This window comes from Tachypleus tridentatus, chromosome 8, assembly GCF_004210375.1.
Source record: "Tachypleus tridentatus isolate NWPU-2018 chromosome 8, ASM421037v1, whole genome shotgun sequence".
Classification (NCBI taxonomy): Eukaryota; Metazoa; Arthropoda; class Merostomata; order Xiphosura; family Limulidae; genus Tachypleus; species Tachypleus tridentatus.
The window spans coordinates 81,678,171-81,698,700 of record NC_134832.1 but is presented as its reverse complement, the minus strand read 5'-3'; the positions used below and the strand labels follow the sequence as shown (position 1 = coordinate 81,698,700).

At 32.2% G+C, this 20,530-nt stretch overlaps 1 protein-coding gene across 8 annotated transcripts in view; it reads right to left on the bottom strand.

Annotated features, from left to right (window-relative positions):
• The window catches only part of LOC143222789 (transcriptional enhancer factor TEF-1-like), a 132,488-nt gene that overhangs the window by 5,576 nt on the left and 106,382 nt on the right, over positions 1–20,530 (bottom strand). For all 8 annotated transcript variants that reach the window (XM_076449767.1, XM_076449768.1, XM_076449772.1 and 5 more), the window contains 6 exons: positions 16,874–17,060; positions 15,630–15,692; positions 13,230–13,337; positions 9,958–10,016; positions 8,910–8,991; positions 2,116–2,268 (listed from right to left, as the gene is read on the bottom strand). In XM_076449767.1, the coding sequence (XP_076305882.1) occupies positions 2,116–2,268; positions 8,910–8,991; positions 9,958–10,016; positions 13,230–13,337; positions 15,630–15,692; positions 16,874–17,060 (652 nt within the window). The remainder of the gene's footprint in view (positions 1–2,115; positions 2,269–8,909; positions 8,992–9,957; positions 10,017–13,229; positions 13,338–15,629; positions 15,693–16,873; positions 17,061–20,530) is intronic.

Below are 20,530 nucleotides of genomic sequence, written 5' to 3'. Positions count from 1 at the left end.
GCCTTGAGAAAATCTAGCGTAGAAAATGTTGATTCACACACCCACATGGATCCAAATATAGAAAATAATTTTGAAATTGCTATCTTTATATTTGGAAGACTCTCATTTATCAGAATAGTGATTCACATCTCTCTGACAGAACATTTTTGTTTCCATTCATGTGTTCTATATTTTGTATCAGTGTGGATAAAACCAATAAAACCAAGTTTTTACAGATGTAATGTCGATGACATTCATTATTTGGACCCATGGTCACGAAAACTTACCAGCGTTCTTAGAACGTCTCAATTCTGTAGACAAAAGAATCCACTTCACTATAGAAATAAAGGAACAAAACAGTCTATTGTTTCTTGACATACTCATCAGCAAACAAGCAAGACAAAAAACCACAACTGTATACAGAAAACCCACCCACACAGACAGATACCTAAACTTCCAGTCCTATCATCCAACCTCAATAAAATGCCTAAACAACAGAGCAGAAAACATTTGTAATAAGACATCCATTGAAGCAGAATGCCAAAAGATCAAAAGAGAATTTTAAACAGAATGGTTACATCAAAAACTCCTTGAAAAAGACCACGACAGAAAGAAAAGATCAGAAAATTACCACCTCTACCACCATACCTTCAAGATTTCATTGAAAAACGCAGCACATAGCCAAAATATTCAACATAGAAGTCCGGTGGAAATCCTACAATACCTTAAGGTCCATTCTGATAAAATACAAACAGTGATTTACCAAAGAGAATCTCAAAAACGTCATCTATGAAATTCCATGTTCCTGCAATGATACATATATTGGTGAAATGGGAAGAAAACTTGCAAAAGGATAAAAGAACATAAAGATAGTACAAGACTCATAAAAACACAAAATTCAGCCATTGCAGAGCATGCCACATCAACTGGACACAGAAAAAACTAGAATCATCAACACAGACAAATTCTGGAATACAAGAAAAATCAAAGAATCATTTTATAATTTACACTATGAAACCTTCACTTAACAGAAATTCCTGAGTAGAAGTGAGTAACCTGTGGCTGCCATTTGTTGAATCTACAGGAAATCTCTCCTCCAATCAGAAAGTGATAATCCAACCAAGCACAACATGTTCTCCACAATCCACCAGGACACTATAATAGACAATCAGCACCCACTCACACACTGACTTGAAGATGAAAGGTGGAAGGCTTTTGAAACATTGTCTTCTACATTTGTGTTTCCAGAACAGGCAGTTGCTGTCCATTCTACAAAGTTTCATCTCTGCCTGAACAATCTGTCAAAGAAGGGCTTCTTTGATTTTGCATTTGTTTATATTTGTTTCTCTACTTAGTATCTGGGTGTTTTCTATATTTATGTTATGTTTATTTGATTTTCAGTGTTTAAAAACATGTGAAGGTGTTTTTTTTTCTTTGAATCTGGTTTTTTTTTTCTGCTTTTTTCTCCAATACAGAAGTTTTGACAGTTGTTGCATTGTATTTTATAAATAATGCTGGTGTTGTGTTTATCAGTGTGGTTTTTAGTTTTGTACCCAGTTTATGAATAAACTTGGTATTTACTAGAATGCTGTGTTTTATTACAATTTATTTTCCAAATGTTGGTTTTTTGCCGATTTGGGGAATATATGGTATGCAGCAGTGTAAGGTTTTGTAGTTCATTTTATCTTGAGATCTACTATTATTTGTTTGTTGTTGATCTAGGTTACAGGAAAATTTTTAAAACTAATATTATAAATAGAGTTTAAGATAAATTGAATTAACCATTCACACAATTGTGCTTGTTAATCAGAAATCAGTCTTTATTCAGCTTAAATTCTAAAATTACAAGTTTCTTTCTTTTTCCTAATATTATCAACATATGTAAATCAATTAAACCTATTAACAATAGACAAGGAACCTCTTTGACTGAAGAAATCTAGTTCATAAACTGTTTTCTTGTAGCAATTAGGCTTAATAAGTCAACCTTAAAGCACCTTTAAGCCTCAGCACAAACGATTTAAGCAATACAGTTTTCACAATTAATATCATTCTATTTTAATTAATCCTAACTGATGTTGCTGAAGGAACCAGCCAGATTTGTTATGACATGAATACTTTAATATAAGAAGCAATTACCTGAAGAATTGTGAAGTTCTCCAGAACACTGTTCATCATGTACTTCTCTGGGAGATGTTTGAGTTTATGAATGAAGTTGATCATATATTCACACATGGGTGACCTTTGTATTCTGTACACAAAACGTCCATTTTCAAACCTAGCATATTCTGTCTGTTCCAGAGCAAAAAGAAAAACTGTCATAAATTGTAAAAAAAAAAGTATTTTGCATAGTATGAAGCAAGTAAATTGTAACTATTATCAAGTTTAACTAAATCATTTACAAATCAGAATTAGAGTAAGGGTTAATATCATATTAAATTCATTTTATTTTTTAATACCAATTATTTATTAATGAAATAACTGTTTAACATTTATCTGACATAGACTTTTAGGTATTACATAAAGACCCCAAGCTCTAGAATAATTTTGAAAGAACTTTTTTTATAATGAGAAAAAATTTTTAAAACGTCTTTAATATATCACAAACTGTAAGATATCTATAATAATTAAAACAATTACAAATTTGATATTTATTATACATTGACAAAACCTAGTGGGTCTTATATTTTGAGATTATCTTCAAACATCACCACTATTTTCTACAATTAAACTCTCTAATATTAAATAACATTTCACTAAACATAATAAAAATTAGTGTTTGAAATACAAAGAGATGGTATGTAATATTTCCCTTATGATATTTCACAGTTAAGTTACTGGAATACTTTCATAATTAGTTAATTTAATCATTTTTAGTGACTTTTTGTATTGAATGTTGTTTATACTGGGAATTTTTAAATTGTGGTACATGGAGCTAATGTCTGTGTTATATGAAGAAAATGAACATAAAAATTAAAATTTGTAATAAGTCCAATCCCAATGTATGCCCTTTGTCAACATTTTCTTTGTTTCAAAATAACAAAAATTGCACTACAAATTATACAGCTATGCCAGAAAACAATCACATTAATTTCATTAACTTTTGTTACTATGCTTTTGCTTTAAAACAAAAATTGATACATATGCCTGGAAAGTTTTGAGTATGATTTTAGGCCATAATACCAAAGTCTCCTACACATGTAGATGTTTCCCATTGTAATTTAATTCCAGTGTTAAACATTTTCTTTATCCAAAAACATGTTTCAAGTATGCACTCACTTTCAAAGACCAATAGAACATTCTACTAAAGAGAGTAGCAAGCCATCAGCCTTTTGAAAACTCCCACCTAATCTCACATGAAGTTAAGTCACTGCATGATAATATCATCATGCAGCATAATCGTCCACCAGCAGGAGTGCCACATACCTTGATACATAACAATTCCCTCTGTATTGGCACTCAGGAATTTTTAATCTTTGATGAGGCAATGAATGAACATGCAATCATAAAACTGGGTAGAATGGGTGGAAACATGTGAAGAGATTAGTAGCAGAATGATAATTTATCTTTATACACACACACACACACACACACACACACACAAAGAGGTAGAATCCCACACTGAGATGATGGAGAGATTGGTACAAAGATTACCTAGGTGAGTCATCCTTCAGCAACTGACTGAAGGAAGTCCATGTGGTGTGACTATAGTTTTCAGGGTTCCAGAGAGTCATACCTGTAAGAAACCACATCTTGTTTCATTCATTGCATACTCTTCATACTCGTAGAAGAACAGAAGAGGCATGAAAACCTTTAGAGTGCTGTGAGGACAGGAAGAACAGGTATACAACCATCCAAACTCTTTCACACAAGCTGTTGGACAGCTAATATGTGTAATGAGGTTGTGTCTTTTTCAGACTGTACCTTATAGACTCATCTCCATCATCAGTTTTGACCAGCTGTGGGAGAAGGGTATTTGTGATGACTATCCATACTCACCTCCTATCCTGTCAAACTCTATGTCCCCATGTGATGAGTATCCATACTCACCTCCTATCCTGTCAAACTCTATGTCAGCTGCAGGAGAAAGGTGCTGTATAAAATCATGTCTTTATGGATACTTATATAAACTTCTTCTTAATCATCAGTCACTGTTGGCTCCTTGCCTGCTATGGAAGAAGGGTACATGAGTAATACACCAGTGGTGTGTTCACCTCAATTCTACTTGCAGCATCTATAAGTGTGTATTCTAGCTGTGTGGGTGAAATGTGTTTTTTTTTACAGTATGATGTGGAATGGACTAGTAATAGAGGTACCATTGGTCCACTTGAAGATTATGATGCATCATAGGCAGATATGTGGGGGGGTTCACACTACACTCTAGTGTCATTCCACTGTAAAGAGGCCCTTTCTTCTAGCTCCAGGGATAGGTCTCAATTGGTGTGAATTCTCCATGATCTGGATCACACATAAAAGTAACAAGATACATACAGAGATACCACAAGGAAACCTCACATGGTCTTTCAGAACACCACATTTTGCAGTGTGCATTTGTAAAGTCAGGGCAGATGGTATGAGTGCTTTCCATTATCTTGGATTGATACGGATTTTGAGTAAGTATACCCTGGAATCAACAGTAGTCACTTAATAGGATCCTATAGTGACTGCAAGGTGTGAAAATTCTTTTTACACTTACTTGCCAATAGACAGAGGGTGGACTGCAGAAGAGCTGTAGGTAAAAGTAAAAATTCCTATGGGGATAAGACAGTTAGGTGGAGCATATAGTTGATGAAGAATAGTAGTAGTTCACATGCCAGCCTGGAGAAAAACATTAAGTCAGTGAATGGGAGTAGTTAAAAAAAATTTGGAAGGTGACTCTCTAATGATGAGAGATACTAAAGAGCTTATGTTGATCCACCCACAAAAAAGTATAAACCAGATGGATGATCAGACTGATCCATCCTGAATTATGGAAGGCTAGAGAACCCAGGTAAAGAAGGGAACCAAAAAAATAAGACGAAGGGTAACTGGAACCTGTCTGGTACAAAATGAATATACAGAATTATGAATGAGTATGAAAAGAAAGGGTTGATCACTCATTTGTGTTATGGAAAACTAGAGAAGGAAGGATCAATCAGGATAAAGGATAAGGTAATTTAATAAAAACACATGATAGACATTTGAAAAATGGCAACCACAGGCAAAGAGAAGAAGAACTCATGCATCTATGAGAAGATCATACATTGAAGACATTTTTAGAGGTTCAAGATGGTTTCAAATAAGAGCTTGGAGAACCACAATGAAATTTCAGCAAGGCAAAGAGGAGGACAGTGGCATCTGCAGATAAAAAGGAAGAGGAGGGGTTATAAAGAATTAGAGAAGATATCTTGTGGCATCTCGATAGGCAAAAGGTGGTAGAAATGCTACCTGATAGCCAATGGTAGAAGAAAGAGACTAGCAATGGTAAAATACGCATGTTAAAAAGGGAGACTATGTTGTACAATGGTACCTGGAGGAGAAAGAAGGCTGACTAGAGTGGGACGTAGGCAAGTATACAAAAGGATGGTATGGTTTGAAGAGCAATGGACCAGACAAATACTACTCAGAGTTGAAGGGAATTCCTCTCTAATGAAACAGTGATAAACAAGTATAGATCAGAAGAGATGGTATACTGGAAAGGGAAATGGGGCTTGGATGAAAGAGGATGGATTAAACAAAAGGTTTGGATTGTCAGAGAGGGGCCTCTGATAGGATCTTACAAGGGGTTTTCTGAATCAGAGTACCAAAGTAAGAATCCAAGGTTGGAGATGGAGATAAGCCTATAAAACAGGTTGGCACAATATACAGAGCTATGTCTGAGGATGAGGTATGGAAGACCAGAGAGAGAAACACTGTTTTTAAGGGGTGTAAGCAATTATTTAAGGAGAAGCAAGGTGAGAGTAGATTAATGGAGGACATGATTTCATCATAAAAGACAGCCCACGACAATGTTCAGTGAACCTAGAATAAAACCAGTTATGAAACTCACACAATGTAAAAGGGCACAAAGGTGGAAATCCAAATTCTGGAAGCATGGGATTCTAAAGTCAGTGTCCTATGATGGTTGACCATATAAATCAGAACTAACTGATCCATTAGAAGGGTAAAGTAAAGAATTATTGGGAAGACTGATGGACAACAAAAGGTTGAAGTTGTGATATTTAGATAAAACTCCTTCAGGGATCAGGAGCCCAGTCAGATTATTATTCAGACACACACCACATCGTGAGAGAGAGTTGTCCATAAACATAGGTGAAGGTCAAGATTGGAAGGAGGAAGAAAACACCAGAGGTGGAGAGTTCTAGCCACCAAGCAAGATCCTCAAGAGGAGGAGGGAAGTGGATTGGTGAAATCTTGAAAATGTTTCATTGGTCATGCAACTTCCACTGTTGGAGATGCATATGTGCACAGCCCAGTGAAAAAAGGGGTTTAAGAGAAGCCATGGTTCCAAAAGGAGAAAGTAATTGCACAATATAAAATATGGCAACTAGAGAGTAAAGGTTCAGTAGACAAATGGAAGAAGGTTGAGTTTAGCCATGATAAGTCAAAGTTGAATGAGAACATAGGCGAGGGTGATGAAAAATTAAGAAAATGGACAAGCCATCCCAAATGATCAGAGTTGCAAAAAGGAAGTTGGGAAGTTATTCATGGGAACATGTAAGGAGAGACCTGTAATCAAGATAAAATGGATTGCTGACTCGCAATATGAAGAAGCCAAGTAAAGGCAAACATAATGCAAACAGAGGAACAGATACTATACTGAACAGAAAATCATGGAACTGGAAATGTGATCAAAGTATATGAATAGGAGAAATTTTGTGAGAGCAAGGTGATTGATACATGGAGAAAAGCACTTGAAACATAGACTTTGGTCATCCACAGGCTGGGCTGAACTTATCAGTAAAGAGAGAGAATTCACATTCTGAAATTTTGTAACAACCAATAACAAATAAATCAGAGAGACCAATATTCAAATACAAGTCCCCTATCTTCAGGGGGAGAAAAGAAAGGCAGTAGAGAAAATCCAGAAAAGTGTTGTGAATCCTCGCTATGAATTAATTTTGAAATAATTACAACACCATCCCCGAGGTATTAAAGTTATGCAAGTATCAGTATGCAGAAGGAGGGGAATGATTAGAAATCAGTTGAAACCAAAGGGGACAGGGGAGAAAAACACTGGGTGATAACTGGTGATTAGGCCAGTAAGATGTTGGATATAAGTGGAGGGTGGACAATAGAAAGACATAGAAGGATGTACATAAACTTGTGGGTCAAGGTTGGGACAATTGGGAATATCAAATATGTGAGTAAAGACTGATGAAGTCAGATATCAGGAGATCAGGGACACCATCATAATCCTTCAGACAAAGAGAAGGCATAAAATGAAATTCTTGGAGAAAGGGAGATATACTTGATATAGGAAGGCACTCACTCCAAAAGGTTCCAATAATAGAACAACAACAGAAGAAAAGAAATAGTAAAGAAGGTAGAACTAGCCCTGAAAACAAAAATGAGAGATCTAGAGTCAAAAGAAAAGTCATGAAAGAAACAAAAAATGGCAACTGACGTAAGATGAAAGGATGAGAGGTACTGAGGAAGGGTAGTAAGAAATTCCAGAAGACATGATAACTGAGCTTTAGAAAGGGAAATAGCAGGCAATGAATACAACTCCTAAGACTGGAAGTTCAGAAACAGGAAAATCAAATGATAAGAAGGGAGAACACAGGAGATAGCTATGTAGAGAGTATAAGGCATAAATTCATGTGAGAAAAGGTGACCCCCCCAAAAAAAAAAAAAGATATGGCATATACTGATAAAACAAGTGAGAGATGAAACAAAGAAATTGTGATGAAAGATTTATGTAAAAGCAATTATGAAGAGCAAAAAAATATATAAATTGTATATGCCTACAACATAAGGTGAAGAAGGTGAGAAGAAATCCGATAGTGTTATTCACTAGGTATAGTAAAACGTCAGTTTCAAGTACAAAATTGAAGAATGGAAGCAAGTGAAAAAGACATGAGCAAAGTGTGACAGCTCCATAATTAACTTACTACGCAAGGGATAATGAATGCCACAGGAAAAAGAATTTCCTGCAGAAGTGGCTTTCAATTGTCCTAGGTGCAAATCTCCACAAACTAAAAAAAAAATGTCAGTGCACTAAAGGCCAAGGAAAAGAATGAGGATTCATGAACAAAAATGTAGAGGGAGTCATTGCACCTGAATGCGTGTCATACTTCTATTAGTGGAGGATTCTGTTACAAGATGACATCATCATGTAGTGATGCAAGTTCAAGTGAGATTAGGTGGGAGTATTCCCAAGGATGGTGGCTTGCAAATTTCTTTGGCAGAATGCCCAAATTGAAGAGGAAGGATGCTGTCTATGTGTTGAGTTGAAATATCATTTTGGAAATATAAAGTACACAGTAAGCAATATGTAGGCAAATAAAAGTTTTAACAATACACATTTTGTTTCAAGTCTATCGAATGATTGAACAACTACACAAAATGTAAGAGTAGGTAAAACTTCAATTTTATAGTTCACTTAAGTCAGTAACCTCAGATCAAACATTAGCTAAGTTTTTTTTTAACTATCATATTGTGTTAATATGAACAATTTCATTACAGACAATGATAATTCCATGTTGCATATACTATGTCAGTTTTTTTAAAGATAATTTTCAAATGGTACATTTATGATATATTTATTTCAAAAGTCCTGTTAAATAATATTTATGCACAACTAACCATTTATTTATAATAAATGTTCAAAGATTCCATAAACTGATTGTAATAAGGTATTTTTAATCATGTTATTTGAATAACTTGTAAAGGGTTGTGTATGCAAATAATAATAACAAGTTTGTTCAAAGTGTTATTTGTGGATTCCATACCTCAACTTTCTCAACCACTTGCTTGCCAAAAGAGCATACTTTTGTTGAACATGTTATTGTCATGTTTTCACTGCTCTCATACCTAGAGGTGGGAAAATGATGTTGAATTTTAAAAATCTATGAAATGAAATGTAAATATATCATGTTGTTGAGAGTTGAAATAAATTAATATTAAGCCACTGGCAAAATTCTTACTACACTATACAGAATTCCTTCTATTAGTAATTTTTAGTACAGCACTTTAATAAACAAACTGAAAATACAGTAATTAATTACAACTTTCCAATTTGTAAAAATAAAATAAAAATGTTACTGAAAGAAAATATGAAACCATACACAGATCTCAGTTGTGAAAAAGTTCAAAACATTCTAGTTGGAGAAATCCTAATTGTATAATAGGTAAACCTGAACATTTTGAAGTCATTTTAATAACATGTAATCCATCAGTATGTTCTATATTCAAAATACCCATGTATCTTAAATAAAACTATATTCAATAACTTTTGCAAAACATTATATTTTGTTAAAGATGTTTCAAGACGAATGACTAAAACAGCTATTTTCTGAACAACATGAAACTGAGTTCTATGTTATAAAAATTTAATGAAATGTTCAAAGTAGTCCAAGAACTAATTCCATATATGTTTATGTACATTATGATACAAAATTAAATTATAAAAACATACATTCTTCCAATATTTTGTTATGCAATCAAGATTATATTGTTACAGACAATTTTTTATTTTACATTTTAATAAATGTTTCCTATCTGTGATCTTTCAAACACATTCTTGATGAGTTCAAAGTAACTTGTACGAGATCTATTAGATGATAATGAACACCTTCATGTCCATTGTGAAAAGCATAATTTATTTATAGAGGCTAGTTAATTCCTGCTGAATAGAAGAACTATTTGATGCTCCTGAACAATTAAACATGACATTTTTTTTTCCCTTGCAGTATAAAATCTGAATGCACACCATTTACCAAAATGATATTAAGGCCAGTTTCATATTTCTCATAAGAGATAAAGCCACATGTAACTCACTGGCTAGTAACTCCATAGAAAGCTCCTGTTTCTTCTTGAATGCTAGTGTTAAGATCAGCCTATAAAAAAAAAAAAAAGATATATTTTTGAAACTTACTTTGTTATTCCACATAAGTTTTGTTTTGCAGGATATTTATTTATTCCTGTGAGTATTATTGCTTTATATTTGTCCTACCACACATCTCTCCAGCAAATATTTTTATGGTACTTTGAACATGACAAGTGTATTCTAGATCACTGACACTTATATTATTTCTATTTTAAGAATACAGAAGTCATAATAAAAGCATTAACTAGAAGTGAAAAAACAAAAAACAAAAATTTCTTCCTTTTTTTTTTAGTAAGAAATTACCTGTCAGTTGTTACAAGTCTAATGAACATTAATATGTTTTTAGCCACTACCACCGAAATCTTAGGCAAATTTAGCATTTCCCTCTATACTTTCATTCAAGTATACACAGAATTATACAAAAAGCAACCTGTAACTAAATAGAAGTTTTTAGCAATAATCATTTTAGTTCAGCTAGAATTTCTTGGGGCTTCAAACATTTATTTTATACAAATTTGATTCTGATTATTTAATGCTATAAATTACCACACAAAAAATTGCAATAGTTACAAATGTGTAAAATAAACACTGTTTACCTTTACTCATCATGTACTACATTGAAATGTATATAATCTGATTAACTGATATGCAAATTATTCTGTTTCCTTTAATTTACTTACAATTCACAATGTCTTGCTCTAATGTATGTACAGGATACAAAATACCTTGCAATCAAGCATTAGTACTAACAAAATTTCATTTTCAAACTAATTAATAAAACTGTGTGTAATTTTATAAATTTTCCATAAATACACAAATTTAACCTTATATTTAATCAAGTATCAAAAGTTGTCAGGTCTGAAAAAACTAATGCTATAATTCAATAAAGAACTAAGTTTTCATACTTCTGTTGAATTGAATAACTTGGAATATTGCTGAGAACAAACTGCTTTATTTCTCAACTTATTCTGGTTGTACAATATATATATTTATCAACTGACAGGCTTCTTTCTTCTTTTTGTACTTTTATTGTTCTGTTCCTTTTCTGAAAGTTTTGGCAAAATTGTATAGGCTAGCACTGCACAAAACTTAACCATTCACAAAGAAGCAAATAATTTACATATTTATGAACACAGTAGCAGTGTTGAACTGATTTAATCATATTAACAAATATACAGAAGGAATTAAACTTACATAACAGTTTAACATCAACTGAACACAAAGACATAACAGTCAAGAGCTTATATCGCTTTCTATTTGAAATGTATATTTACTGTCTATATGTTTTTCAGGTTTCAACTTCAACAAGATTATTAAGGTTACACTCCTCATCTGTATAATGCCAGCTACATTTTTCAACATATTACGTACAAGACTTTAAACATAGCTACTTAGTTCATAGTCAGACAAATGAAAGGCTGATACCAGTGCAGATTATGCTGTTTCATGGTTGAGATAGGCACTTTTCTTCAGCTGTCTCAGTCTACCCAGTTGTATGATGTATACTAGTTGTAAGATGGGAATCAACCTGTGGTAGACTGATGTCTTGTTCTGGGAAATGTGCCACCATTTGTATCCATAAGTGCCAATTATGCAAAGTTTAACACCAGATCCTATGTGCCATTTCAGCATGAAACAGCTTTAACCTTTGAAACACATACTAACATTATCACCACAATGATTTACAACTATTGAAAAAAATTTTAATTTATCCTAAGCCCTAATGACTAATCTGATGTAAGAGCATTTACTACTGACAGATAAACTTTCTTAGATGCTTTATATTCAGTAACTTTTTCTCAACATAATAAATAGAAAATGTTTCAATCACTGACAATTTGTGAGACAGTGAGTTCTACTTTTATTTTGTTATGGCTTTGTTTAATATTTATTTATTATTATTAATAACATTTAGTTCAACTCTGAATTTTGAGTTATATTAAGGTGGTTACTCACCTTCTAGCTAGAGCACATTAAATTTCAGAATGTTTGTATTATAAAAGTAACACAAGCTGCCCTACATATACTGTGAATGATTATGCAATTTAGCTAATCACTACTAATCACAATGAATCAGAATGAAAAGATAACTTGCTACTACTTTTATATCAATTTTCTTTAAGGGTGAAAAAAATGTACAAAAGAAAAAAAAAAATTAAGCACTTTTTCGTTCACATCTATCACACACTTGGAAGAGCTTTAAGAAAATATTTCCTATATAACAAACCAATTTGTTATATCTGTAAAAAATTTTAATAAATATATTTTGTGTATACTGTAATGAATCCATACCTTAAACCATAATCACTTAGTAAACCATTTTTATTAACTGTGTGATAAAGAAATACGAAAAATAATAAGATTATTTTCTGAAATTGCTTTTCCTTATGAATTCGTATTGAAAAACAAAAAAGCCTAACTTATGAAAAGTATTTTATTAACTTGTTTGAAGTTTACTCAAATTGAAGATAATCTTTATTCAGATAATAGCTGTCATTTTAAGTCAAGTTCAGTATTTTATAAAATATGTAAATTACGTAAGGCACATCTTTCAAAACAGTCTTTTCAGTTGAAGATGTGTGCACTGTAAGTGCAGTTTTAACAATATTTCAAATGTATATTTTATATTTATTTGTATTTAGTTTTTAAACTTTTTGGTAAATCTAGTATGACTTATAATATTAGTTTTACTCAATATTTGTTTTTCCCCTCAAGGTAACTGGGAAATTCAAAATCAATAAAATAAAAATAATTTCGAACTATGGAGGTCTCTTGTGTTCTTATTCAAGAGTTCCTCTAATTTACATTAAACTTTTCTGGAGTATGTATTTATATATCTATTATCATTGTTATACATATCTATTATCTTTTGAACTAATTTAGTTTTCATCAGTTCTTTAGAACATTTTAAATCCAGTGTTCCACTGCTTTCAATCAAAATAGATTTATACATTTTTTGCACTTATAGTATACTAAATTCTGTTATATCCCCTGGGAGAACAATGATAAGTACAGGGACTTACAATGGTAAAAACCTTGGATTCACTTCCTCATGGTGAACACTACAAATAGCTTAATGTGGCTTTGCTCTAAACAAATATATCAATTGTGTTATATATTAAAAAATTCATGTCTTAAAATATTTTACGCACTGATTTTCAATCCTAAAACACACTAATTGTCCTTAACGTATTTTAAATATCTACTTTCATAAACTACTTACCCAAAACTTTACCAAAAAGAAAGCGTTTTGGGGGCCTTTATCATACAATTCCTTTAATCCACCTTTTTTTTCTGGGAACTTGTCATAAATTTGCCTAATATCAACTGCCTGTAAAAAATAACCACAATAAGAGTAAATAGCAAATGAATTACAGCAAACAGATACTACTTCCCTTCATTGGACTCAGTAGATAGTCCAATGTAGCTTTGCTATAAGAAAACTCACATACTCACCACAATAAAAATATTCTTTTAATTTTCTTAATCCCTTTGTGGCACTTTTTTTTTTTTTAAAGCTTAACATTAAGATCTATTGTGAGACTAATATTTCTGTAGTCTTTAGTTAGGGTTGATGGCATTTTGTTTTATCACAGTGTATGTAAAATAATATATCATAGTCACATAATATTTCCTTTAGTAACATTAAATTTTCATTAAAATTACATTGAAGTATTGAATGGAATGATAATTTATATATACTGTTATATTCAATAAGTAAAAAACAAAATCAGGTTCAACTTTAGAAAGTTTCTTCCCATTTTATAGTGTACAATGAATTAATTTCAACAAGTTATGTACCTCACCACCTAACTTTTTGTAATTTACAGTGTGTAGCAGCTTGTCTGACAAATTACCAAGGTTTGTAACCATTTTTAGTTGTATCAAAAATAATTCACAAGAACAAATATTCATCAATAAGAATAAAATGCATAAATATTTTATATGTTAAGTTTTGTATTTCCATTCAAATAAAGATAGATTTCTAGTTAAAAAAACCAAAAAACATTGTATCATGCATGACCAGTTGTTCATAAATAACCAACAATTAAGGTTAACAATATGAAAATGATTTAATTTCAGAAAATGTGCAAGAATCATACAAGCCATTTTTTTCTCTTTTGGTTATGATCAAAATGAAACTTATGGATTAATTTTTTATGGCAACCAATTTGATTTATTGGAATTTTATTTTATGCAATCATAAATTACATAGAGAATACATTAAAGCTCTTCACTGAAGTTGTAGCTATAAGTCTTTTTATTATATTTAAATACATTTTAATTGATATTTAAATCATGCAAAATATATATGGATGCTCAATTAATCTTAAAATGTACAATTTAGGTTACTGAAAATTATTTAATTCTCAGTGATACATTAACACCTTTATAAAACTAATGTGAAATCACTTTTCACTCAGAGCAAATTTCGTCTTTGGAAAGCCTGTTTCAAACTTCTCTTATTGCATTTGATAAATAGGAGAAACTTGAGTGATCTAGTACATTAGACAAGTTACAATCTCATAAAAAACTGCTAAAGCAGAACTGTCTCATAAAAATTTATCAAAGCAAAGTTTAACTCTAATTTTGGTACAGAGTAAGTAAGAAAGTCCAGAATTTTACTTACTTTAGTATTGGTTTAAACTAATTTGAGAGACATGATAATTATATTTATGAAATCCCATAATTTGTTTTCAAGTAATATGTAAGAATAAACTTACAGATATAAAAATCTAAAGTTCTATCTTAAGTAATCTGTAGAATCCACAATCATACCTCAAGTACAAGATAAAATTATTTTTATGTATAATATTTCAAATATGAGTTTCATATTAAGTCATGTTGTGCATTTGTTTGGTTGCAAACTACAGTCACAGTTTTAAAGCTAACAGAAATTAACAGCAGGTTGAGGTATATGCTTGGGAGTGTTTTTATTTATATAGTGTACAGCTCTAATAAGGAGAGTTAAAACACACTCATAAGGTCATCCAAACTAAGAGTAGGTTTTCAGGATCACTGAATCTTAAACTGCACTGGGATAACAAAGGCACAATGTCTGAATATATGTTCATGCTCCCCTCTCAAGCTAGCTGAATCAAACATGGTACACATTATCAGATATCACAGCCAGATGTCCTAATGGGATTTGTTTATCAACCTAACCTCTGGGATATCTAGAGAAGTAAGTGGGGATAAAGGAAGACCTTAATCAATAAATTGATCTGTTCCCAGAATCATGAGGAGACATTTGAACCTTGAAGTGGGGTGTGGGTATTTTTTGCTAGTTATAATAATATACTCTAATTAAATATGAATATTATGGAAAAAGCTAATGATTAAGAGAGAAACTATCTTAAATGAAGCTCAGATAGTATGCAAAGAAAAAAATATATAATTATAATAAGTGAAAGTAACAAGCACTAATCCTTACTTATTTTTAAATATACATAATCCCAATAATAGAACAACTTTCTAACCTACAGATTCATAGCTCTTAGATTCTTTTATTCATTTTACAAAGAGCTTACATTTTGTGTTTAACCTTACAAGGAGCCTTAAGTCAAAGCAGTATGGAACCTAAAGTAACATATCAACAAATATACAATAACAAAAAACTCACTTCTAAAATTGGATCAGAGTAACCTGGTAAACCTCCTATGTGAACAAAGAGGTGTTTATGGTACTGGAATTGAAAGAAAAACAAAAAATCTTTAAGGTGCACAGTTTATCAAAAATGTACTTAATACAATAATTTGTTTTCATACTATTTAGATAACACATGCACAAATAAAAATTAAACTATGAAAATTCAGATGATAAAATCCACACAATTAATATTTAAGAAACAATATTTAGATCATAACTGGTTCCTTGAAAATTAAATACAGCAAAAATTAAACCATTAGTTTTTTTACTGTTAAGATATCTCAGCTACTTCTAGCTTATATATGCACTTAAGATCATTAAGTTGAACAAATCTAAAAGAAGTGGACAAAACTTTTTCACTCTTAGTGTCTTTGTTTTGTAACTTTTAAATATTCAGATTTACTGAATTTTAGGAACATATACTTCCAAACAGTTTTGTTAAATAAATATTAGTGCTGTTATTAATGCCATAATGAAACCCATTTCTGGTAACAAATTTCACTGTTTATTATTATTATTATTATTATTATTATTATAAGTACATATATATCTTAGTTTCCATGTATGAATGAAACTTTAAAACACATTAGAATTCAAAAGAAGTGAGAAATGGTTCTGAGAATAATGTTTGGTATCTTGTGTAGTCTATAATAAAGGAAGAAATGTGGCATAATTTCTAAATTTATAAATCATCATGATGAAATGTAAGAAAATGTATTTTCTCACTTTGCTGATTACAGACACAAAGTTATCAAATTTCTTCACATCTCATTATACTTTCAAATGGTAATCTTTCAAACATTTATCATTACCAATTTTTGGTTTAGAATTATTAGGCTCACAATTAGTGAAAATTTGAGAGGCCTTTAGCATAGGAAATTAAACCAATAATGACAGCTTTCAATGAAACTTATTTGTACCAGAATATTATACTTGGGCTTGGCATGACCTGGTGGTTAATGCACTTGACTGTGTGTTGTGCATTCAAATTCTCATGATCAAATATGCTTGCCCTATCAGCTGTAGGGGCATTATAATGTGATGGCCCAAAAGTTAACAGTGAGTAGTGTTTCTATTCCTTCATTGCTAAATTAGGGACAATTACCTGTGAAGATGAGGTAAGGCATCAGGTAAATCTGTTCAAGAATTAATGATGATGCATTAGCATCTACACTACCCTAATGGTCATAACTAATCACAAAAGAAAAGAATACTCACTGAATCTTGGTTTCGTTGCTGTTCCATGAAAGCAGAAAATTCAACTAAACGAAGTTTATGAGTGGCAATAGAACGACCTTCCCATGGAGTTAGTGTAGTTTGGGCTAATATGTCTGTCCCAGAAACCACAGTTGAGAATGTTGGCTTGGTGGTCATACTATATGTCTGAGCAGAAAATGGTTTAACACTAAAGAAAGTAAATATAAAATACAGAAGTTACTAAAATATTTATAATTATTGCAAGTTGCAGATATAACATACATCCAAACACTGAACCGAGTATAAATAAATTTTATAAAATAATTTACATTCAAGCCACTTTGATCACACATTTGTTTCATGTCAACTACCTTTAAGATGCATTTCTCTCAGCACTAAATATCTTGCTATAATGCATCGATGATTTGTTAACAAAAAACATCTTGGATACTTTTTCTAAGAATTTATTTAAGTAAAAGAAATAAAATGCAATGTCTTTCACTTGCATTCTTACAAAGAATCTTTAGTATTTTGAAGTGAATTTAATGTTTATGTTGAATAATCCCAAAATTTCATTTGTATCATGGTTCTATCATTAGGCAAACTTAGTTTAATTATTTGTTTAAAATAATGTGAAGTCCAATCTATGTAACAATAACAAGTTATTTTATTTCCTGTACAACATTTACTACAGGCTGCATTCATAACAACAGAAGTTGTAAGCATATTTAAAAAAAAAACATTTATCACAAATTGTACTTAGATTCACATTTTACAATGCATTGTCCAGATTCGAATTTTATGATTTATTGCATTCATGGCCTTAATAAATGACATTTTTATTCATTGGATCCACAAGAGTATATTCAATTATTAATTCTTAAAGACATACTCCAGTATGTCACTGCAGCCTAATCACTAGATGTAAATTTCTTTCTGATTCTAGCACAAATATTTCACTTTTTTGTGGTACAATAACTGCCTTCCTTGTTCTTGTGGGAAGATTCTCCTCTAATGTTGTAACTTTCATTTAGGGCATATGGGTTTCCTGGTCATAGACTTGAAGCTAGCCTAACCTATCATTCATGTCTTTAGATTAAGTCAGTTCCCAATATGCACTCTTCCTCAATGTCAATTATCTACAGCTCATAAGATGTAGGGAAGTTAGGGTAGCTTCCAGCTTTCTCACATTAAAACTTCATATCTACTTCTAGTTTAAATCAATCTACCTGTTTTTCTTCATTGTTGTAGGTAATATCCTATCTTCAAAATTGAAATTTGTGGGTGGTGTTTTAAATAATGAGATTCTTATCTTATATGGCTATAGTGAGGTATTTTCAGCTGAACTTCACCCCATAAATCTAGCTAATTTCTGTTTTCTATTGTCTAGTTAGCACTTTATTGTTCCTTAGAGTATTGTTTCCTTGATGTATCAAAAACTGTTAATTCCTCACAGTCTTTTGTGTAACAGTCATGCTTCCCACATCTACTAACAGCTCCCTTTTACTAATATCTTTTGGGAATAATTGTTATTAATTATATTTTTTGAATAAAGTTCCTAGCAAGTAAGACAACTGAGCAATTTTCCACAAGTTCAGCTAAGGTCCCTTCTTTCCTCCATTTGCTGTTCTGGAACTTTACTATGAATACCTCTCCATTTAGTATATCACTCCAAACATGTTGAATAAAGAAGTTACCAATGAATGATCATTGTTACAACTCTCGGGTGTTACTAAAGCTGGTCTTTAGAAATATGCAACAAAATTAATAGCTTGTTATTCACTATTCAACTCATTCACTTTGAAAATTATTTCAATCTGAGCATTATATGTTTCCCATAATATCTTTTCATCATAGTATATTAGTAACCAAAATGAGCAATGTTGCTAAACTGGCCAGTTAAAATCTAGAACTGGAATCAGAACTGGCATAGTAGTAGTAGTCTGGGAAGTTCCTGCAGTCACATATGGCACAGTACTAGTAATAACAGGTGCACACCAAATAGTTTCAACTATTTCATATTTTGTGGTAAATAATGTATCTCCATAGGCACTTTCCTCCACTCACAAGACTAGAATTTTTTTCTCTTTATGGGACTTTTTTTTTTTTTTTTAATAACACAGCTATAAGCCTTATGCACCCTCACCCATTGGAATCAAAGATTCCAACATGCAAATAATCACATGTCATCTCCACCTATAGGAGAGCACTACTATCATATGATGCATTTGATTCCCTCTATGTGCCACTACCAAACTATTAAATTGACCTTTATAAGAAGATATACACATTGGAAGATTGGGAGGAGGGTAGGAAATGTGAGAGGGAGGAAGTACCTATCAAAAATACATTTTTAGTATAAGAAAATTATAACTTTCAATATGATACTTCCTTTTTCTCATAAGATTAGGTAGAATCTCAAAATGAAAAAAGGAGGAAATAACAGACATAACCCCTAAAAGCATCCAAAAGATACTTCTGTATAAATCTGTAAAAAGATCAGATGATTGGAGGAGGAGCACTGCATCACATCTGAACCAGGCATCTCCTCACCATGACCGGCTAGGAACAACCATGACAAAAACAGAAGAGAAAAAGTGGGAGATAAGTCAGGAAAGTTATCACAACCAGATAAATATAGAATTTCAATTACACGAAGTAAAGTGGGTAATGGAGAATGTATCCCATGATGTAGAATGGTTAAGGCAAGGTGAACCATACTTGGTAAGTAAACTACACCCAAAACCTCCTCACTGGGTACCAATATCTGCCCAAAGATGCGATGAAGATCATACAAGCTTCAACTTAAACTCTAAAATGGTGTTGGCTGTGAGAAAAACACTGATTCCATGGCATGACACAAAATTAGCATTGAGTGAGAGATCCAGCAATGTGTTATCTGGTATCTGAGGAAAGTTACATGTAGTCAACTCTGGTGATTATGAGACTGGTCTAAAATATCCAAAGGCCAATAACATCCCCACTGCAAGAGAGAACAAGGGAGTATCTAGGAGAGAAATGGGAACATCACATATACCCTCTGTGACCCACTACACAAAATGATGAATTGAGGGAGGAAGATAGACAGCTCCAAACCTGGATGAGGGCCTAAGTTGATTTATTCACTCCATATCCAAAGCCAGCCCATAAGGTATTGACATCCATTCAAAGGTAAAACGAGGGCACCAAATCAAAGGAGTGAACTACATTGAGATGCCTCACTCAATAGTATGTGTCACTTAATCCAGATGATGAAAGAACACTACCCTACTCTGAACTGAAAAGTTATAACCATTTATGTGGAACCCATGTAGCAGGATGCCTTCATGGTCAACCATCCCAGTGGCTTAGAACTGGTAGATGGTAAGAACTCCCATATTTCACTGGAAGAAGGGGGGAGTATTGGAGAGTCTGGAAGAATGACTATATCAGAAACACTGCAATGGATGATCATGAAACCCTATTTCAAAAAGCAGACTATACTAATTTATTCAATTTAGAATAGTCCAAATAAAGGAGATATAAAGTGCAAGTGACAACAGGTCAAACAGATCCAACTGACACCACCCACAAGCCAAGAGGAGAAGGAAATACACCTTCCATCACCAAAAGATACAGAACTCATGAAGAGAAAGTGAAAGAGCAGACAGAGCATTCCAATTGACCAGTTCCATAGAT